The 23,039-nt window shown below is 46.1% G+C and overlaps 1 protein-coding gene across 5 annotated transcripts in view; it reads right to left on the bottom strand.

Annotated features, from left to right (window-relative positions):
- LOC128893980 (nephrin-like) overlaps positions 1 to 23,039 on the bottom strand; it is a 348,887-nt gene that overhangs the window by 23,327 nt on the left and 302,521 nt on the right. For all 5 annotated transcript variants that reach the window (XM_054155333.1, XM_054155335.1, XM_054155334.1 and 2 more), the window contains 3 exons: positions 21,076 to 21,206; positions 6,478 to 6,637; positions 1,086 to 1,388 (listed from right to left, as the gene is read on the bottom strand). In XM_054155333.1, coding sequence (XP_054011308.1) covers positions 1,086 to 1,388; positions 6,478 to 6,637; positions 21,076 to 21,206 — 594 coding nt within the window. The remainder of the gene's footprint in view (positions 1 to 1,085; positions 1,389 to 6,477; positions 6,638 to 21,075; positions 21,207 to 23,039) is intronic.

Raw genomic sequence — 23,039 nt, 5'->3', positions numbered from 1 at the left:
CGCGTAACAAATGACTCTGACGTTTCGATAAGAGCGCAGAGTAGCAAACCTACACCCTGGCGTTTCGAAACTTACATATTCCATAAACATACGCGTAAGTAATGGCTATTCGAGCAAAAAAGGCAATGCATGAGTCACTCGAGGGCTCGAGAGGGTCGTTGCTCCGCGGCGACACGTTGAGGTTGATTAACGATCGCTTTTCGACTAATTGGAAAGATCTGTAGGGGGCACGGGAGAATCTCGGTCTCGAAAGGGTAAATATTCGAGGCGTTAATAGTCTCGGTGGTTTGTTTCGTGCTCGAGGGTGCCAGAAATGCGTCGGTCTCTGAATAATTTACGCACGAAGGACCTGCGAAGTGGAGCAACGCGCGGAGGGTTCTTTCCCTCTTGTTTTTCTTCTGTTACCACTCTGTGGGTCCTTGTAATGGAAACGTACTATTATTATTACGATTACGATTATTATTATTGCTATTCGCGCGAGGCGAGAGCGTATCCTCGGAGGGATGAGAACAGAGGAAGAAAGAGCGAAGTTAATCAAGTAATTATCTACCTTTGCATTTCTTCCCTCGCTCCTTTCTTTATGTTTACCTTTCGTTTAATCTTTTTGAAAATCTTTCTATTGCTTCTCCTCGCTCTTATTTCACGTCGCAGTTTAAACACTGTCTCAAATACAATGTTTACCCTTCGTAACCTTCATACCGGTGTTACTTCATCGATTTCTCTTTACACTCAATTCTATCCCGATCGAGACGCACGATGAAATGCAGAGGGTTCGTTTTTATCCCCGATCGGAGATGTTACGCAATGGAGGGTTAACCTGCGCCTCCCTCCGTCGCGTTCCAACTGGTTGATCGCGGGAAAGCTCGGTCTGTCGACCGCAAAGTGTCGTGTTTGCAAGCTCACGGATGGTCGAAATGTAACGCGGAAGGTCATAGTTTCGCCAGCGTAAACAGGCTCGTTTCTGCCGGCAGAAAGGATTTTAACTCGATTTCCTGACCGCCGCGCTCGGTGGAACTCGAGGCGGGCCGCCCGAACCCGTCGAGAGGCGCGGTGTGACGTTTACCGAGATCCTGGTAAATACTCACCGGCGGGTACCAGCTGGAAGAGACACGGTCTCGCCTGTGTACCGACGAAATTGTCCGCCCAGCACGACACTGTGCCGTAATCCAGCTCTTTGTTCGGCGTGTACCTCAGCACGCTCACGCCGCTCGACTTCTCCACCGAAAATTTCCCAGGCGGTACATCCTGCGTCTCCCCACCGCTGTTGTTGAATTTCCATCGGAAATTGTGCGCCGGCGGATCGGCTTCCACTCTGCAGGCGATGTCCAGCGATTCGTCCTTAGAAGCGCCGACCACGATGATCCGGTCCTCCTTGCACACCGGTGCGACTGAAACACAACCGATTATCCGTTAATGGGATCCTGTATCGATCCTTTCGTTTGTTTTTTTTTTTTTTTTGGATCTTGGGAGGGAAAGTAACAAGCTAGTAGACAGGCTATAGGGTGATGTTTGGATTACAGGACTTTAGCGTAGTCATCGAATTTTTGGGTAGTCGGACGACATAGGGTTGAGAGTTAGTATTTCGTGCAATTATTTGTAGTAAGAATTTAAAAAATTGTACGTAGATACAGTCAATATTTATGGGACTGACTGTATATTTTATATATTTTGCATGAAAAAATGAATCGAAAATGTAGAGTGACATTTTTCAATACGCCGCTTTGTTCTCGAGAAGACTAATTCCAAAGTACGCACGGTACTTGTCTGATTATTACTCGATGTTTCTATTTATTCTACTGTATGCAAGCATTGACGACGTCTGATGAGAGTTGTTCACGCATACGAACATGCAAGTGTATTAAGAATATTTCCTACGTATTCTACATGGAAAAATAAGACGAAAGTGTCGAGTTGAACTTTTTGGTACAGGACCTTGTTTCCGAGTTTGAAAATTGTAAAAGTACGCGTTGAACTGAGCACTCGTCTGGCGCGTCTGACCAATGGCCGATGTTTCTACTTATTCTTGTGCTTATAATTGTATGTATATACAATTATAGAATCCAATCAGATGGGTGACTAAAATTAATGTTGACGTCTTATAATAAACCTTCTTCAGAATGTTCCAAATATTCCATCCCCATTTTTGGTCATTTAAAATTGAAATTTGTCGCATAAATAATAACTCGTTCTAAAGATACAGAACGAAATAAGCCAATTTCAGTCGAACCATCACGCATCATGTCCAAATTTTAGAAACACAAAGTTTTACCGATCTTAGTCTTTTCCAACGTAAAAAGATATACGATTCGTGAATTGTGGAGACGTCACTTTGATGACAGCATCAAGAGAATTCGAGAATGATCGCGCTACACCGGAACTCGTATATGATACATTCTTCCGGCTGAAGGATGCTCGAGAACGTGGGGGCGTTTATTCGCGTTCCCGTCTCGAAAATTTTCGGAGCACGCCTCGCAGTTTTATCACAAGGGGACTTTTGCTCGGATGAAATCGTTTCGCGACTGATGCAAAAAGATTCTCCACCTGCCGTCCCACGTTCACGGCGATATATGTATATACATCTCTCCCAATTTATCTGCTTTTGCTATCTCTCCTTGCATTCGTCTCCCCTTTCACTTTGCGGTATAAGAGAGATAAATAGATGGACGTATCTGATCGGGTCGAAAAAAGATAAAAGGTTTCTGGGACGTGCACGGAAGTAATATCGCCGAGTGACGAAACAGGGTCGATGCTCGACCGAGTAATTTAACCGACCATACAACAACGACCATCGAAAGGACGCGCATTTCCGCGAAACAAAACTTTTTACAGAGGGTACGCTTTCTCCGAGGATTTCTCTCAAATTTCTATCGTTTTCCTTTCTTTTCCCTCGAATTTCTCGAGTCAAAAGTTTCCAACTCTACATTCCTCCTCGTGCTCCCATTGTCTGAAACATTTCTCTCCTTCCTCCATTGCGACGGAATTAATTCAAATTCTACGCTTTCAGAAATCTCCGTTGAATTACACGGGACCAACGATTATTTTACATATACTTTTTATGTATTCCTTCAAAAGGGTATTGTTTCTAAAAAAAACATAGTACCTTCGCTGTCATTTTCCAAATGTTTTTCGACTTGAAAATATTTATATTATTGTACGCTACTTGATTATTCTTGGTCTCGGGGAAAGGATAACACTGTCTTTATTTAGATGGCTCGAATTCGGAACGAAGAGAAGACAGCGATGGGAAATGAGATCATGTCTTGGAGGGGCGAGACGAAAGAGTCATGGCAGCAAAGAGACAGAATCGTGCCTTGAAAGCAAAGAGTCCTCCTCCCGGTACGGAAGATATGGCCTCGTTTACGAGTTAAGGCAATCTTCGAGAACAATTTTTTAGAGCTACCTCCGCGTCGAAGGATCCCTATCGCGATGGGCCATGGTCATTCGAAGCAAGAGTGACGGAAACGAGGCTCGTTTTTCGCTCGTTTGTCAACGTTCAATTCGCTTTCATTCGTTTTCAAAGGATTCGCCCATCGTCGTCGGGTTCGAGTTGAATTCCCGCAAAATCAATGCCGCATAGCGGTTAGCTTATTGCCCCCTCTCCCCGTAGCCCTGTTTTTTTTTGTTCTTTTTCACCCTTGACAAAAGTCCCGTGTTGTTTGCCACTCCTTTTATTTAGTTACCGCGCGCAATTCAGTAAATGGCAGTTGACGTCAAGCTTTGAGTACAAAAGCGTCATCGAGCGATACAGTTCTTTCTCGTTCAACAGCTTTTGTGCGATTCGATTGGTCGACGCGAAAAAAAAAAACGCTCACTCGGCGCCACCGAAGGCACGAAGGAATTAATTTGCAAAATGTACCCATCCGAGGCGCCCGGACAAATAAATATAAGAGGATCCGCAAATAGACGTCCACTCGGCGAAGTTTCGTTTACGCGCACAATGAACCGGTCGACGAAACGTGCACAAAGCCACCATAATGTTCGTGCTATTCGCGATGAATTTTTCAGAGAGGAATTTAATTCTCTAATATAATTAAAAAAACGGTCTGGTTCAGGATTTTGAGAATTTTTCCTTGACCCGAATGATTTAGTTTCTTTTAACGTGAAATTAATATAAAATATCGCAATGGAGATCTGTACAGAAGAGAGGGGGCTTGCGTTAAGTCTGGCACTATAAGCAGGGTTCGATCGGGCGAAAGAATTTATGGCAACGGCCGCGCATCGTTTTTTTTTTTTCGCATGAAAATTAACCCCGTCGAGGAAATGCGACCGTCACGCTCGTTTTCCACTGTAATTAACGCGCGACACCGTAAACATTCGTCGTACGTCCGCTCGCCTAGGGCCTGAAATTCGAAATTAACGACGAGAATCGCCGAACGCGACACCGCGATGCGCGCTTTTAAATAGCGTGTATGAAATTTAATTATCACCCGTGACAGCGGCCATTCGCGAAGCGGAACGGTTTAAGCTGGCCCGTGCCCTATGATTTTCCACCCCTTGCGTCATCGAATTTTTTTTCCTGACCGCCCACCGTTTCATTCCCGTCAAAGTTGGAATTTTCTGTCAATTTGAAAACCGATTCGTATCGTAATTCTCAATTATTGTGATTTTTGTTTGAGCGAATATTATGATGCCGCTTTGTGCATCGAATTTTGTAAATTGAAGCGAACTTACTGTACAGGACAGATAACAGACTGCGATATAATTTGTAAATTAAAAAATTCAGGTAGACATACAGTCAGTCTCATAAGTATTGGTATTTTCAATATCTAGTAGGTTCTGAAAATTACTTAAAACTGAGAGTCGAAAATCAGTAATAGCGTTCGTTCAAAGCTAAACTAATGCGAATCCCTATCACTTGAATTCCGAAGAATTGATTTAAGAAGATCATTTACTCCATAGTCGAACAAATAAACCACAATAATCAGTCAAACTACCACGCCGAGAACGGTTCAATCCTCAGCCCGTTCGAAACCTGTGTCCGACCAGGACGTGACGATTCTACTTGCGGTGTTGGGAAAGTCTCGTTAGAGTCTCGATCGGAATTGATTTAAATCCCACGTTCGCCAGAAGGAAACCTCATTTCTGAATGGACGTGAATAGCCTAAAGCAAATGTCATTTCCAGGAGCGGGGCGGCGATGTAATAACCGAGAAACTAAATCCAGACACGAGATTGACTTCGATTCGAGAAATCCCGCGAGAGATTGCTGCTTATCCTGGCTCGTTTCCTCGACCTTTACGAGGCCGTGACGAGCCGTGGTTAAATACCGCGGGCTCGTGTGCCAGGGTTGTTTTCACGGCGCATCCATATTCGATGTGTCGGAAGCGCTCCAACGACGCCCGGCGTCAGTTCGTCGCTCTTGTTTTTACGATTTCGCGTTAACGTTCGACTAGAACCCGCCTAAGTGGCATCCAGCGAGTAAATGACGTCTGGAATTGATAGCAATCTAGATGGGTGTCTCGAGTGGTCGTGGCTGTTTATGAGTGTCGCGACGATTAAAATATTATTTCTATGTAGTTCCGGACAGTGAGTAGTTTATGGTATTTAAATTTTACGCGAAGTGTTTCATCCGAGGGGTTATTATTTTCGAAATGTATCAATTTACAGAGTCGATTTCCAGCCTGATTCTATATCTCCACGAACGTAGGATGAAGGGGTTAGGACGAGGACTAGGATGGACCCGTAAAATATTCATGGTTTTAAAAAAAATTAATTGCAGTGGAATTGCACGTTCGAAAAGTTCGTACTCGCGGCACATGAATATACATTATTTGCAGTATTTTTATTTTTTCTCGAAAGCTGATTGTTATTCAAAATGGCAGCGACGACAAGAGTGGTGTTTTTCCAAGCCCATGACGCTGTGGATGATTTCTGAACTGAATTTCAATTCTGAAAAAATACTCTTGTTTGTGAGCGCTCTCGTACTTTCGAAATTGCAAAGGGAAGGCCAGATCACCTCGCATTCTATTCGAATAATCGCCATGAAAAATTGTGTAATAGCTACACCCTAGTAATTGAGCGATACTTGTCGAGTATGTCGACTTGCTGGCTATCGATACTGTTAAGCATCGCAAGCAGGGCCCTTCCAGCGGAAAAAGAGTGATTCTCGCACAGTCCCCTTTTAAATCTGAGATATTCAATTCGTACATCGCGGGTAGAAATCTCGTGCTCCTCGAGACCGCAGTGCAGTCGGTGGTTCGCTCGGCGTAACCCGGGGAATTGGATATCAAAAATGTAGCTAGAACTAAGTACGCCTGAAATATTCAGCCAGAACCAAGATCCTCGGTCTATCCGCCTCGGAATAAATACACGAACCCCTTACGTATGGCAACCGTGTATATATCGCACGGTTGGCGCGTCGGTGAATACTGGGCTCGTTATGCGGCACCATGGAAAATCCTCGATTAACTCGGCTCGATTAAAATAAACTACGCCCAGCCAGGGCGATCGTTGAAACTTCTCGTCGTGCGTTACTCACATTTCACGCGAAAATGAAGTGGCTCGCTCCGCGTTTCGTTCAGGTCATTCGTCGCTGCGCACACGTACTTCCCGGCGCTGCTCCTCGTCACGCTCTGGAGCACCAGACTCTGATTCGACCAGATTATCCTCGCAGACGTGTTGTGCGCCAGTATCTGGTTCTGAAAATAACAATTCAGTCGGTTAAGCTGCGTTAATCTTTATTATTCAGGAAAGTGATTATATACATAAAAAGTTATGATTATATTAAGTGCTGCTGCGACACTTTACCCTCTGGACTCGAAGTCGAATAACAGGGCGTTTTTCGCGGCAAACAGAAAAGAAATAAGATATAACGAAACCCGGTTCTATATCTGGCCTAATTAAACGTTCTATCGCGCACTTTGGAAAGTCCTTGCCGTTTCCTGGCTCGACGACGTCGACTTTTTTCGCTGGGTTCCGTTGGTGGTACGCTGTCATGTTAATTTGTCCAAGAGAGCCCGAAATTCCTGAACCAAACGCATTCGTTTTGTCTGTCTGTTACGCGGGACAAAAGGGAAACGGGTACAAAAGATAATGAAACGTGGCGCTCTTTTCATCCGGTTTGATTAAACAACTAAGTGCACCGTTGGTATCGTCTTCAGTCGTGGAGGAGGGCTGATAAGCCGTCAGCCGCGTCTTCCGACCCCCTCGTCGCGCGTTGTCAATCCTCACAAAGGAAACGGCGAAGTCAAAGGATCTAAGGTAATAAAGAATACCGCGTTATTGTTCGGTCGACCAATACGACACGGGAACCGTTGCAATCGCGAGGCGTTAACTAACAAGACGAGGGCCCCCTTTGTAACTTCACGGGATCTCATCCTCCTCCGCAACGGATAAATTTGTAATAAAGACGCGACCCGTGACATCTTTGATCGTAAAACTTATCGAGCTTACTTCTCCGAGGTAACGTGCTCGCAATAACAAGGAATCTATCCGTTTTATTCTAGCTGGGGGCGCAATCCCCTCGAGGGTCCGTCTAATATCCGAACTGCGAAGAGGAAGGGATGTTGTTTTCTTGATTCCATTGCGAGCGCGAAAGAGGCTTTCTAAAAATACGCTCGAGCATTAATTTCGCAAGGGAAAGAGTGGTAGCGGTGGGTGATAACGTGACCAGCACCGCATCAGTCAGGAAGACGTCACCGAGGGACAGCCAGGGCGCATGTTTATCGTTAATTTATCTCGAACCTCGAGTGAAACGAGAAATGAAATCGCGTACCGAATCTCGCGCGAGTTCTGAACGTGAAAGAACCGGATCGAAGCCGACCGAGTGCTCGACGAGTGCGTGCAACTAATCGTTCCGCAAATAAAGAGATGCCGAGGGTTGTTCGACCCGACGCGACGTTACCGTTGGCTAACACCTTCGTGCGCTCATCTAGATGCACTGATTATTATTATTGTTCCTTTTAAATACACATAGGGCTCCTTTTTTGCGAGTAAAGCGATGAATTGAGTCTAAAAAAATTTATTCCCTTTCCTTTTAACACGATCGTATATACCTTGTATATTATATATAAGAATTGTACACAAAAAATGGAAAACGGTCGCTCGACTTGTCGTGGTAGGTTTAGCGTTAAATGTGGTTGAGTGGCTCTTAGAGTTCGAGACACTCTTGAAACAATGTTGAAAGAATGTCAAGTCTGCAACAATAATCCAACCAACGACGAATGCTCGAGCGGAGTGAGATTACAAAACAATCGAGCAAACGCACCCTCGCGTTCGGTGGGAACGAAAACCGAGGACGGGTCGAAGAAGGGTCGAGAAACAGTGAAGGACGAAAGTCGAGAAGAAATCTTGATCTGCTCTGTCATTCCGCGCCACCTTCTCCGAGATTCAAATGGCCTCGTTTCGAATCGATTTCGAATTATCTTCGGCGAACGGATTCCGTCGAAAGGGGGGGATAAAAGGAGAGTCGGTGTAATGGAGGAAACGGTCGGGAGAGAGGAAGAAAAAGCTGTGTACGGAGAGGCAGACGAAGGGACGAAGCGAGAAAGACCACAGGGACTTTCATCGAGGAAAGGGGAGAACGTTTCGAGGGTAGACAAAGAACGAGTTCGAGGAACGTCGCTCGTCCGATTAAACAGACGCGGCTGCATTTGGCAATGTCTTGGCCCGGCTAGCAAGCCGTGTCCCAGTTTTATCTACTTGTTGGCTCTAACCCTTGCCAGGCTGCTGTCCTTATTTGCGAACGAGGCCCGCGATAGCCCTTTCGCGACTAATTGAAACGCTGCTTGACAGGATTGCGGGGGAAACTTTTCAACGTGTAGGGCCTCAAATCTAACAGGCCCCATCCGTTTTGGTTCTCGAAAAATGGAGTGTCGAAAAGTTCGTTTTTCTTCAAATCGCTATGACTTTTTCAATTCTTCGTGTTCTCTTTCGGAAACTGGTATAACCCCAGCATAAACTATCCAACTTGCGCAGAAGATAATGTAGAAAATGGAAAGAAAAAATTTGTTTCCTCTATTTCATGGATGCCTCGTTATATTCCAAGAAATATCTTCTGGGAATTATTAATGGTTTTCAAAAAAAAAAAAAAAAAAAATGGAAATTCATGAAAATCACCTGTTTTTAAAGCTGTTGCACTGGAATCACCCCTTAAGTGCAAGTGGGCTCGCAACGAGATCATCCGAATCTCGACGAAGGTGGCGCGGAATGACGGAGCAGATCAAGATTTCCTCCCCCTTTTCGTCCCGGTTCCATTCATCCCCTCTTTACCATTCTTTGGTCCAGTTCAGCACGGTTTTAGTTCCCTCGAGCGCGGGGGGTGGGTTTGTTCGATTGTTTTGTAATCTCATCCCCGGTCTCGTCGCTCGAGGATTCTCCTCTCCAGCGTGTCTTTCCTTGGCTAGGTATCGACGGAGAGACACTTAATTACTCGCGAGCGATTGAACGGTATCGAGGAGATCGGTTCGACTCGGTGTACCACCGGATCGGTTTCCACCGTGATAGCCTCATTGTTCCACGACGACGAATTCGGTACGAGTTAACCCTCCAGTCGCTGACGGGTCTTTTGTGACCCTGCACGAGAGCCACGGGTTTAGAACGCATTCCATTCAATGCACTCTAGTTGGAGACTAGTTTTGTTAATATATTTTTGGCAAAATATACGCCGTTAGACGACAATTTTTGTAATAGCCATCGTCTCAACGGGACGCCATGTTTCAAAGGCTTAAACTATCGAAGGTGTAATTTTCCAATAATCCAGATTCATGGAATATCGAGGATCAAGTAATATAAATTCATTCATAAATCATGTGTTAGAATATGCACTAGAATATCCTTTGTAATGAGAAGAGCTCGTAACCATTGATTCCAGCATGTCGGATCAAACATCTAAATGCGATTATACTGGGAAATGTTAAAAGAACCCCTGACCGACCGTCCTCGGGCATCGAGAAGGCGCTAACTCAATTAAGATACATTGTAATCTATGCGACTAGGCAAGGAGGTTTAGCCCGCTTAGCATAGGTTAAGCCACGGTTAAGACCAGGGGTTTATCTTCGATTTACTCGCTCGAGAAGACTCGTTAAACGTTATGCTTCGTTAAGAAGCTCGGAAAAACTTGGAAGAAATACCGACAGCCGTCGACTCTTCTAGGTGGGCGAAACTGTTCATTTTCAAGGTAATTCATAAGGAGAAATGAACTTTTGTACGCTCTTCTTAAACTTTCTTGCAGAATTTTGACACGAGGAACCGTGAAGAGTCGATATTCATTCAATTAAATCGTAATTTTTGTTCCTCTAAACCTGATATCATATATCACCCAATGTATTTATCTATTTAAATTTTGGCAAGGCTCTCTTGGTGGCCCAGCTGAGAAGTTCTGCTATTCCTGCACCGTCCTTATCTGGAGCCCTCAGTCCATCTTCCCTCAGCTTTGAACGTCGAAATTTTCGATTCACTCTCCAGGAAATTCTAAGAAGTCAGTGTTCGCAGTTCGGTAGATACGAAATCGATATATCGAAGATCGGTTGCGTACCCGAGATTTGAGACGGCCGCAAAGTTTCACATTTCCACCCCAGTGGTTGGTTGCCGTTTGCCTTTTCCCCCTTTACGACGATCCCCGTAGCGTTTTCGTCGCTTCCACCAGCCAGAAACGAAACTATGATACCCTTTGTTTTCGTTTGTCCGTTCTCACGAACTAGTTTTGCGGCTGGCCGTGTCTGATCAGCGACGTCCCAATTTACTTCCTGCGCTCGTCGCGCGGGAATTAAAATTTGGTGGAACCTTGGGCTATAGGTGTTGTAGGACCGTTTTAAGTATACTTTTAGAGGGAAAAGGAAGGAGAAAAAAATTAAATCAGACATTGAGTATTCTGACTATTTTAAACACGAAACGTATAATAAGGACCTAAATGCGCCAGTGTTAATAAGGATTCCGTCGCAGAATCTGGTTCGATGTTATTGATTCGATTTTCTATCGCGGTTTCTCCGATAAGCTAGCCGGTCCTTTGATCGCTGTGCTGAAGGATTTTCCTTCTACTAATCAGGTTTGACCGGAGTAAACGAGGATCGACTAACTTCCTCGTTAAGTCCATTGTGCAAGGGTGGACACCTGCTCGCCGTGTCCTATCAGTCGCCCGCTGTTAATTAAATCATCAGGCTTAACCAAAACCTCATCGACGGCTAATTTTGTTTAGCCCTTTTCTCTCTGTTTGCACTAGCCGACCGATGATCCATTAAGGACCTTCGTTGCGCGCGACTGCGATCGATGAACCGCGTGCATTTCCTACGGACCACTTTCTATTGCAAATCGTCTAAGTTTGCTGTCTAAGCATTTGTTTGTGCCTCGCGTGAAGTTATTTTTTTATTTCTCATCCCTTCATCAGCAAGATCTTTTAAACAATTCTTGTATCTTCATTTTGCGCATCATAATTTTGTTCATTCCATACGATTTCAGTTTCGCCTTCTGGAATTAAGTTATTGCGTGTATCTCATTGTTAACGCCAAGTAAGATGAGTGAATAACAAGTAAGCTCCCGGAGGGGCGATCAATTACAGAGATTTCCGCGAGTCGAGTATTTTTGAGGGTGTGCATCGCGCGCTCAGAGGGGCCTCCATATTGATATTTTCTCCCTCTTTAGTTCCAAGTTGCGCGAGGCTCTAAGTTAGACTCTCGGTTTGCCGTAAGTAGAAGCTACGAGTTCCGTGGAGTACCTACATCTCATTTTAGCGAGCACTGTGCGCCACGAAATTCTCGAACCTCCTCTTTACCACGCCATACAGTAGCTCGTATCATGAAACTTCCAGAAATCCAATACGGGAACTAAAATCTGAAATATCGTTTCCTCGATCCGCTCCAGGCATCTACGCGTAAAACTCGCAACGAGTCGCGATTACGGGCTGGTTTAATTCTTTCGCGCAAGACGACCTACACTGTCACTCAGAAGTCTTGGGGTGGGCCAGACTTGAATTTCATTATTTACAAAAATAATACTAAAAATAATACAGCTTGCCCACGTTCGGCAGGAGCATCCACGACAATATTATTAATAATTCTATTATCCAAAAGAGCAATATTCTTTGCGCATCTGGTGTTCTCATGTAGAAGTACATCGCCAAGAATATCCTCCAAAACAGGCGTCAGGTATATTAGTGTCGAATACGTGGCTTCCAAGTGTGTTCCAAGTCTTTTTTCCACTATTCTTGGTACAGAGACTGGCGAGATTTCGCAGGGAGAGGGTTAAGAAAATCATCGATAGCAGGCTCCCGGTGTTAAAATTTTTCGTTTGAAGCTGACAAGAGGGAAGGCGGGCAAGCGCACGATTTTATGCAACGGGGCTCCGGCCGCAGGAAGAGGCGGTTGGAACGGAGCCCAAAAGCCCGGGAGCTTCATTTTGAGAATATTCGGAATCCGGAATAAGGGTGGAATTACTCGTAGCACGTGGTACATACAACCGTCGCCGGTACAATGGGCCGCTGCATTGTCTCGCACGTCGCCGTTACATAAAGTAGGTGTTAACCGTCCTTTCGTACACGCTTCCCGTGATATTCCGTACACGCACCCCTCCAAGGTTAGCCGGCGGAACCGCGTCGGATGGAAAATGAATGAACCCCCGGGTCCTCGTGCCTTCGAGTTCAGCCGATACCGTGCTCCGTGAATTTTCAAATTTTGAAATAACGAATGAGAGAGAAATGTTGCATATTTATCGACTCGGGGTGGTTGGGTAACTTCTGATAATTGTAAGTAGCGCCCTCAGGGGCTGTAGCTACAGTGAGTCCAATAAGTATTCGTACCCTCTACGTTCATTGAAGAACTCTGTCTAAATTAATTGATAGCTTTACTATTTTCAAGTTTATTGCACAAAAATTTATATCGATAAAATTTATTTGGAAACGATTAAATCTATTATTTAATCTAGACACATTTCGTGAATAGATGGTACGAATATTTATTGGGCTGACCGTATGTCTAACAATAGCTACAGTACGGGTCTAGCGATTCCGAGATACCCGAGCTATAGGAGGGTTGTTCGTTTAGTACACGATTCGTAAAAATGATAATTGGGGTTGTAGAACAAGGCAGTTGAATTTGAACAACCAGTTAATATCAGATAGGACGTGGCGTTAGATAGGGGATCTCGAATCAGAAACAATGAACCTTTCCTCAAAGTTAACGCGAGGCGTTCGCGTTTAAGCGTCGCCAGGGCAATCAATGCTCGAAGAGGAGGGTCCAGGGAGGAACACGTATCCCGCGTGTTCCGCATTGTCTTCCTCCGGCGTTAAGCTTCTTTCCTCGAGCGAACGAGATCGCTATCGACGACACCCGATTACGAGGAATCCTCCCGGAGGTGGATCGTTCGCGTCCAGCGACAACAAAACCCCCGAATATCTGGCTCGTCCAATCTCGCTATCGCAGAAGCCGCCGCAGCTTCGGCTACCTATCCGAAAGATTCATCGAATTTCTTCTCGCATTTCGATCCTGTGGAAGATTCGTCGGCTTCGCGGGAAAGCGTTCGTAAGACTGGACGACGGAATTCTACTGCGAGAATTCGACTCGGTCGCGCCGTGGCTCCTTCCCTCGTCCCCTCTTCTTCAGACGGAAAAAAACCCGGCTGAAGAGGGCGGAGAAGAAAAGAGGCCAGAGGTGGGCGTTCATTCCGGTCAGACGGCGCACTGATTCCTTGAAAAATTGCCAACAACTCGTGGCCGTGCTTCCTTCCTTCCTTCCTTCCTTCATCTTCTTGTCTTTTCCTGTCGGACTTCTCGTTCGTTCCACCGCCTCAGACGCCCTGGAAACCGTTTTATCTCGCCTGCTATGCTGTCTGGAGACGGTCATCGACTGTTCGCTTGACTCCCAGGCTTTAATCCTTTGCGCTCCGAATTATATTTCAATTTCGTTACCGGCAGCTCAGAGCACCTTTAAGTGTTTTATTTGAAAGTTATACTTTAATTAAAAAGTAAGGCAATTTAACCCCTTTATAGAGCGGAACTCATTGGGCAATTTTTTCCATTTTTTTTGTGTGTAAAAATACAAAATTCTCGCCCCTTTCTTAGTGGTAAAAATCAGTACCACAGATAAAAACTGATGTCGAGTCACAGCCGACATAGGAGTGCAAAGGATTAAGGTCGAAGTTTCCGAAAGTTCAGCTCGACCATCTCCAAACCGATGTATCATTATCTTCGATGTTTCAAGCTAGCCCAAGTAATTTTTCTTAACCAATCCTTCGAACCTGCTCCAGACTCAGTGCATTAGAATGGTTATTCAAGAATAATAGTTCCCCAACGTATCAAGGTTTTTTTCAACCCCCGTGGCTATTTATCCTCGTCCAGGATCTTATTCCCGGGAGTATACGGAATCAACGGACGGCAGATGGATTATCCCTGTTCCGTCGGAGATTCGAACGTCCGATGAATAGCATCGTTGTCGTCGCTATTGTGGCCTCGTTACGAAGGATTGCTGATGCTATTGGATATGCGTGTACCGGAACTCGCCATTTTCCCTTTCAGCGCGGGGTTGAAACCCACCCACGCGCAGTTTGGAAATTCAGGTGACGTTCGGTGAGGAAAAAACGGTGAATAAACATTAGAGGGTGTCGTTGAGCCCGTGAAAGACTGGACTAAAAAGCGCCCCGTCAGAGTGGTGCGAAAATTGTTTCGAAGTTTGATTGGCAATCCTTTAGGAATCCTTTGCTGGATACACATTAATTTCTCAAAAGCAAACCAAGCGTAGAACTATATTTGAAGTAGATAGAGGAAAAAACGTCGAATAAACATTCGAGAGTGTCGTTCAGTTGGTGAAGTACTGGACTAAAAAGCGCCCCGTTAGAGTGGTGTGAAAATTGTTTTAAAGTTTGATTGGTAATCCTTTGGGAATCCTTTGCTGGATACGCGTTAATTCCTCGATATCAAGCCAAACATAGGACTATATTTGGAGTAGATGCTTCTGGGAGCCATACTACCCTAAAATGCGTCGATGCCAGGAATCTCGCGCTCCTTCGAACACCCTCCACGGTCGGCCCATTAAATTCCGAGTACTGCGCTCGTTTCGTTCGAACGTCATTTTGAGCTCGTTCGCGGCGAACGCTCGTAAATTTTGGCGCTTCTTTAACACGGGATGCGTCCGCTCTTTCGACCCTGTTTGTTTCTTCCTCGCCTAGGAGGAAGGAGTTTCCGGTCGAAAAAAGAACGCCTTCCGCTACCCCAGTCCCGGGGGCAGCTCCTTCAGAAGATTTGTGGGAAGGATTTGGTAGCTCGTCGGCGCTGGGATCGTCCGAAAATTTTTCATCACGATTATATCGGCGGCATTGTCGCGACGTTTCGAGCAGAAAAATTGTTTCGCTGCCGGCGCACGCCCTCTCCCTCGCAGCTCTGTCCTTTTGTTTTAAAGCGATTTATCACCGACGGGGAAGGTCGCGTGCAGCCAGCTACCCGGGGGGCTTCGTTAAGTTCGGTATGCCGCGTTAATATTCCGTTTCGTCTCTGCACACCCGGTGTCTCGTTTCTTTGCTTCTTCGCGTTACAATGGATAATTTGTAGCCATGCACAAGTCTCTTTGAGCCTGTAGAAAATTTCCTCATAGTCATGAGAGGTTAGTTTTGCGTGGACTTATAGATTATTGGTTCGAGAAATAAGAATCAAGCTTACGCCCACTCTATAATTCGATATCTTCCAAGCTAACATTGTCTTCATTTCGAATCCCGTTTCTCTTCGACTTCTTCCTTTAGAATTATTACCGGGGCTGTAGTCCAGGGGTGTACAAAATCTCGATCCATGGGTGGGTGGGGTGCGTTTTCGAGCATGATGCATTGCGGCTCGGAATGCGGAAGGACGAAGGCGAAGGAAAAAGGGCGCAGCAGGAGATGCTTGCGCGGCTGGTTTCGAAGCTTCGTTTTCGCCGCGTTTCTTTCGGCTCTTTTTCTCCCCCGTCGTTCCCCCCGTGCCTGGTATAAACGTTGTAAATCCTTCCGCGTCGCGGAAAAGTTCCCTCATTATCTTTGATTATGTTTTCGATTCTTCTTCGCGTACCCCGGAACTTTCGAGTTCCGCTCGCGTCTTCGTGCTGGACTTTGCAATTTTGTCGTTTGTCGGACTCTCTTTTTGATCTTTCGTCACAGGCGTCTTCCTTCCGTCGTCGTATTCGTTCGCTGACGACGAACGCGGAAAAAAGCGACAAGGATATGAAACAACCGGCGAGAAACTTCGCTCGACTGTATTACGTTCATCTTCGTGAAACTTTGCGCGAGGGAAAAGCGGGGAAATCGATCGATCGCTTTGGTTTTTATCGACTGGTGTTCCTCGTCGAGGCGGCAGGTACAGTGGAATCTCTATTAAAATTTTTACTTAAACCGCGTTAAATCCTTGTAGATTGAACTCCGTCCAATTACCAAACTTGGATACTATCAATTTCTTCATTGTATCCGAAGTAATGTTACCTCATTTATTATGTAATAGCTCGTCATAAATGTTTTGTAGTTCCACTGTAAAATTGGATATGTCACTCGAGACATTTAGTATTATTAAATATTGTTAAATCCAATATGGAATTTAGCAACAAAAGTTGTATGGTAATAATTTACGGTGTATATTAATTATTCATCGAAGGTAGTAAGTGTCTGCATATTTATGAACGACGGTGTATATAGCGTAAAGTCTCAGAAAGAATAAAAAATTCCCTGAGTCTGGTCCGACACTTGGCCAGCAGACTGCCTTCTGTCGGAATGGTCAATAATCACGAGTTAGCACCTGGCGAAGATTTTCTTCGGTCTTATATGGGGTCGAAGATCAAATGACTCGAAGAACTCAGTTGACCGTGGGACGGTTATTTGCTTCGATTTCCCCGTAACCCTCTTATCTCCCAACGTGAGTTCGCGAGATTCCAGCGAAACGAAGCGTTCCGCTCGCCTCGATCCGGAGGCGGCGACTTTAAGCGGAATTCCGGCACGCCAGTCCGATCGCGACTCGGGGTGAAATTGATTGATGTACGGCCCGCCGAATCCGCCGCCCCGTTTCGTAGACTCGAATCGCAAACCTCTCCTCGTCCTCGACTCCATCGAGCTTTGCATTAAGTCCACCGACTTGTCGGATCGAATCGAACCCCCGAGAAAAGGAAACGCACTCGGCCGATTCATTCCGCGCGATCCCATTACCCTCGCCTCCGTTTCGCGACCGATCATCGGTGTACAGAAGCAATAACGTCAACTTCAAAATCAAATAACGTCACGAGCGTGTGAAATTTAAAGGTTCCCCGCTCCCGCGGCCCCTCGCTCCACTGTAATATCGCTAACTTGGAGGCGTTCGCTTCGCACACGACGGACTTGGACCACGGTTCTCGAGGATATTCGATCTCGCGATTGCCACGCTGTCGCTGTTGGAATCCGCGCGGGATCGGTCCTTGAATCGATCACTGTTCCCTGAAACTCGGAATTCTCGAGACAGACCCGAGGGAGGTGACGAGTTTCATTCTTTCGGGAGCATCGGAGCTTAGACGTGATCGAATAAGAAGATACGCGTAGGAAATCTGAGATAAAATGGAATCATCGCACCACATGTACGATGTATCCTCGTTTCTTACGGTCTTCGCGAACTGCCAAGTGACTCGAACAACCCTGCGAGTACCCAATTTTATTCTGGCCACTCCAGCATTTGATCTCTCCCCTTGTATTTAGTCGGACCCAGAGGACATTAATAGGGTTCTTCCGGTTGTCTAGTCGGCCGATCCACTTTCAGAGAAGATGAAGAGTCGGATGAATCTTTCTCCTGGCCAAGGCCGATTGGCTCGTCGATACTTCGTATCTAGAGAACGTCTCTATTGTCCTCGTGAATGGCAGAGCCAGCCTAATCACTGTACCCCATTATAGACGGTATATCTCCGCGTTCTCTTTTTTTTTTTCCTTACTTCGCGGAGCCATCCTCATCGTCAACCCTTATTCCAGCTTCCTTTTTCAACCCCAGCTGGTTCTCATCTCCTCGTTTCGTTCGCTGGCCTTTCTTCGCCTTTACGATCGCCCATTCGGAAGGTTACTGCCGCCGGCAATGGCTCGAAGCGTTTTTTTAAGTCCGACAGTTCGGAATCCGGACCCGATTGCTACCTTGGGATTGATTAACAGATAGAACGTGGTAACGGAGCTCCGGTACTTCCTAGGCAAACCCCCTTCTAATTGAGCGAGAGGGAGCTATCGAGATATACGTTTTCGGCGTGCTCGCCGTCTTGGCCGTGGACAGCTCGTATTTCGAGGCACCTGGCGAGAAGGAAATTAACCCTTTGAGGACGACGAACCCGTGTGTGCGCGTTCGATGAAAGCCATCGGCGCGACCGGTGGCCTCCGCGTGCGTTCATCACCATTGGCTTGATAATAATTATGGAGATTGGTTGTATCTACGAAGTAAATTAGCTCGTGATCCTCTAAACACTTACCGTAGAACGCGTTAGAATTCTGTGTTAAAATCTGTTAGCTCATATTCCGTCACAGAGAAAGCAAATATTGGTTGTAAAAATAACTACGCCCAACGAGAAGACTGCCACCATTTTCTACGGTCTTCGACGCGCAACAATTACTCCAGACTTCCCAGAAGCAGCGCATACTCAAACCGGAGAATAATCCCTGCGACGACTCCGCGAGGTTTCATCCAACGCCGTTTCAGGGTTGAGCTTTACGGCGTCGACATGAATCGAGTGGAAACGTGACGGGACACCTCGTGAAAAAGTCGGAATCCCGGGACACGGTGGCAGTGGATCGTAAACGGTCGGAGCAGAAGCTAGAAGACGCGGGCCACGATCAAAAGAAAAAGTCTGCGACGAGGAGAAGAGAGGCCAGACGAAGGGAACGGGGGTTCCGCGGAATGAAGTCGGATCATATTTTTAAGATGCAATTTCGACGGGAATCTCTTACAGCGTAGCAGCTGCTGCCCCGACCGTCGTTAGCCCGTCTCCTTGGCCGGCATTCTACGTGAACTACGACACGTATCCCACCGAAAGATCCTCCGACTAAACCTAAAGAACGGGGCGAACGAGAACGGCGGGAGGGCACGGGGATTAAGGCAAACGAGGAAAAAGAGAAGAGAGTAACGAGCAGCCAGAACGCGGCTCACCGACACACGCACAAATCCTCGTATCTCTGGTCACCGGAACAACCTCGCGCTAAGCTGCCCTTAAAAGAGACACCAGATTTTTGGGGATTCCACAGGCCACCGTTACGATGCACTGTGTGCCGACACTTTGCTCTGCGAACTTCGACGCGAGCCTCCGAAACGAGTTCCAGAAGAGGGATAAGCCCGCACGCGCTTCGATTAAACGTTCTTCCTGCTCGAATCGAAGCCGAATCCCAACCAAACTTTCTTCTTGGTAAACTGGGATTCCCATCTGTTCCCTATCGCGGCGATAGGAAGCCCGCGGAATCCTCTCAGACGAAAACCGCGCTCGTAACTTCTAGTATTATTCAATAGATGGATCGCTGATAGTCCATTATCCGGGTGAATAATGCATCAACAGGACCAACTCCTGGCCCTTCGTGAGGAATATCATGAGAGTATATACAGACAGTTTAATAAATATTCGTACCATCTTGGTCTATTAACGAAACTTGTTTAAATTAAACGATAGATTTAATGTTTCCAAATTAATTTCTTACTGTTAGTGTATAAACGTGTCAAGTCTATTTGTATATAACGAAGCATTTATTTGTAAATATTAAATCTATCGTTTAATTTAGACAAAGTTCTTCAATAAACGTAATTTTATGGGGGATGTTGCGAAGCTATTTTGGAACTACACGAGTTTTTCTAGAAATTAAATTCCACAGCCTCTGTGTGCCACAGCTAGGATAACCCAGCGTACCATTTTACATTCTGACAAATCCCGTGACAAAAATCCTACCCTCGTTTTAAAAAGCCAGAGCTCAAAGACTGCCGACATTTTTTCAACTCCGCGCATGCCGTCAAGGTTAACGAATTCTAAGCGATTAGGCTCGGCTTTGAAGCGCTGCCACTGCTTATCTCATCGCATCTCGATTGGATTCGAAAGCTGAGGCTCCAAGCCAGAAAATTACAGAACTTCAAAGTTCGCAATTTTCAGCTACCCATGAAGCGATCCATTAATTCTATTCGGTATATCTTACTCGACGATATTCGAAACTTGCGGCCATAGGTTTCGTTCGCTTTGAAACTCGCAGACCTGAACTGTAAGGGACTGAATTAAAAGTTCTAACGAGACACTCTCCGGTTTTGATCCTTGCGGCTGTTTTATCGTTTCGAAGCATAAATCCGTCGATCTGCCTCTGTCGCGACGCCGAGTTCTCCACTCTGCGACAGTGTCACCTGCCGAACGAGCTCATATATTATGCAAATAAAGGATTTGAAGTTTCTCTCGGTGATCAATACGAGGCGGCGGATAAGACCGACGCCGACGGTGCTGGCGCGAGCTTCCCTTCGAGTCTCTTTGCGGCCGCGGATGTTGTCGCGTAAATTACCTGTAACGCGGAGGGGCTTGCTTGTAAATTTAGGGAGCTACGGGTGCTTTTTGTCCGGGCGAGAGATTTTTCTCCGCGAATCTGGCGTATTATGTTCTCGAGGCATTGTAACACGGCAAGTGCACGGGAATTTGTATAGCGCCGCGGTGTTGCGCGTCGCGAGATACAAGGGGTTTAATAACGTCGCTGCGACAATGTGGACGCGCGGGGGTAGAATTGCGCGATGCTAAAATGTAACTTTGTTAAGAAACGTCTCACTGACTCCCGTCGCAAAACAGTCGAAACTTACGACGAGAGGGCTCGGCGCACGTGGAACGTCTTTCGACACTCGGAATCGCGAGATGGCGTCTGCCAGTCGCGTTGGATTAATAATACTACGGGATGTTTATGCCAGGATAATAAGTTAAAGTATGCATCTAGTTCCTATATAACGAGATAGTTTAGGAGATAGATTAGGGGGACCTGAAAGCAGTGTCGTTTCTGCGAATGTCAATACTTGTGTATTATTTATCAGCTCACTGGGATTTATTACAAATAATTATTAATAAGGTATTTATTATAAATGTATTTGTTTGAATTTATTGTAAGACATCGCTTTCTGGTCGTCCTAATATAATTGCAATAGTTGAATTTCGGACACCTAAGTGTTTACATGACGAATAGGGATCTCACTCACGTCATGTATCCACGTCAGCTTCGACCAGGGTGGATTGGCCCTGATGTGACACTCGAAATAAACGTCGTCGCCTTCCTTGATGTCCTCGGGGCTCAAAGTAGATCCAAGGTTCAGCGACACGATCGGAGGATCTGCAAATAGAATCGTCAGCGATCAGTTTGCAAAGTTTCCATTTAACGTTTGGAAAACTAAATGCACTTGGAAATACGCGCAATCTCTCTTGTGTGATATAACATTAAATCCACGCATGGCCAGTCTTTCCAAGCATTTGCGAAGCTCGAAGCTCGATGCTTTAATTCCCATTTATTCGCGTCTCATTATTCAAAATCATTGAGAGCTGAAAGCGAACGGGAACGAGGTCAACGAATGGAAAAATCGTTCGAAACGCGACATCTCCACCGTTTCCTATTTTTCCTCGTACAGGGGGGAATGGGATGAAAGGCTTAAGGTTCGTTTTATCGTCGCCGTAGGCTCCACCCTCGTAGAATTTCATCAGCCGGATACCAGCTTAAGACACGCTCGGGTCGGGCGCGAGGCAACCTGTCCCGTGTCGCGGATAGGAAATATTTGTGTCCCCCTTAGGTCCTCGGAGTGGACGGTTCGCGCGGTCCCCTATTCTTCAGCGACCGCAGAATCTCTCCCACGGTGATATATGACCCGCTCGATGCCGGGGAATTATCTTAATCTGTAAATACTTTCGGCGTTCGCTTCTGGAAACAATGCTCTCGGCGAATTTCCCTCACGGTTTTATCCTGGAGTTAATCACCTTTTCTCTAATAAAACTGCAACCATCAAAAACCCTCTTGGTGAAGATTTCAGTCCATTTTTTCGAGGCTTTGGGATGATAGAGATAGACCCCCAGTGGACTATGACGGTACAAGCAGGAAATTGGAAAGAGCTAAACCACGAAGAGCTAAAGACTTTCTTGTTAGATGAAGTTACCTGAGATTTCGAACTGAAGTTAGTTTTCCAGTGAATGGTACCGTCTTTTTCTCGAGCAACAGGCAATACAAATGATTTCGGTCGATTTTTTCGAGCAGGCTTAGGAATGCTAGAGATGAACCTCCATGATGGTATGAGCAGAAAATTCAAACCTCTGAGAGCTAAAGACTTTCTTGTTAGATGAACTTCCTGAGACTTCGAACTGGAGTTAGTTTTCCAGTGAATTGTACCGTCTTTTTCTCGAGCAAGAGGCAATTCAAATGCGCGCAAGTTCTCAACGTCGGAGCTCGGAGTATGGCTGCAGGTTCTTTATTTCGCGAGACGACAGGGTCGTCCGCAGCTGGATGCAACCGTTTTCACCTCAGACCCGAAAATTCTGCCCCCGGCGCAGGAACTTCGTAGCTGGTGCTACACACCCTCGAACAACCCCGGTATTTTCTTCGCTCCTTGTACCTCTCATTTACCGTCTTCATTAGTTTAATCATAGCGGCGGCTCTTATCCCGCTCCCTCCTCGAGGAGTTTGTTCTTCTAGGGTTCTAACTGGATTTTATCGCGCGGCACGATAAATTTCTGCCCTTCTCCGGTGTGTCCCTTCTTTTTCCTCGACTCTGGTGTACTAGTCTGTCGAGAGATAGTATTAATTAGCTCGATCGCGTTTACCGTCTCCCTCCCCCGAGTCCCGAGCGCTGTTGTTGCTTTTTCAAGCCTCCGAACCCTCGCTGCATCGTTCCCTGTTGTCCCTTGTTTTTCGCTGCTCTTCCACGGCGAAGATCCTCGTCCGGGATCGCAATAAATTCCGTCCTGCTCCTGCTGCCTTTTCATTTTCTTCCTCGTTTCTCGCGAATCGAGACTCCGTATGGACGGGGATGTCGTGGCCTGGACACGAAAAAGCCAGGATGTAACGGACTCTTGGGGTAATGCGTAATTCCGGCCATGCTGCGCGACGGTCAACGTAATTGGATACGCGATGTGACGTAATTTCCCGCGCACTCGCGCTTTTTCTTAATACCTTCCTCGAGGC

The sequence above is a fragment of the Hylaeus anthracinus genome, unplaced genomic scaffold, assembly GCF_026225885.1.
Source record: "Hylaeus anthracinus isolate JK02 unplaced genomic scaffold, UHH_iyHylAnth1.0_haploid 3, whole genome shotgun sequence".
Classification (NCBI taxonomy): Eukaryota; Metazoa; Arthropoda; class Insecta; order Hymenoptera; family Colletidae; genus Hylaeus; species Hylaeus anthracinus.
The sequence above is the reverse complement of the archived record's forward strand: the minus strand, read 5'-3'. Positions and strand labels throughout refer to the sequence as shown.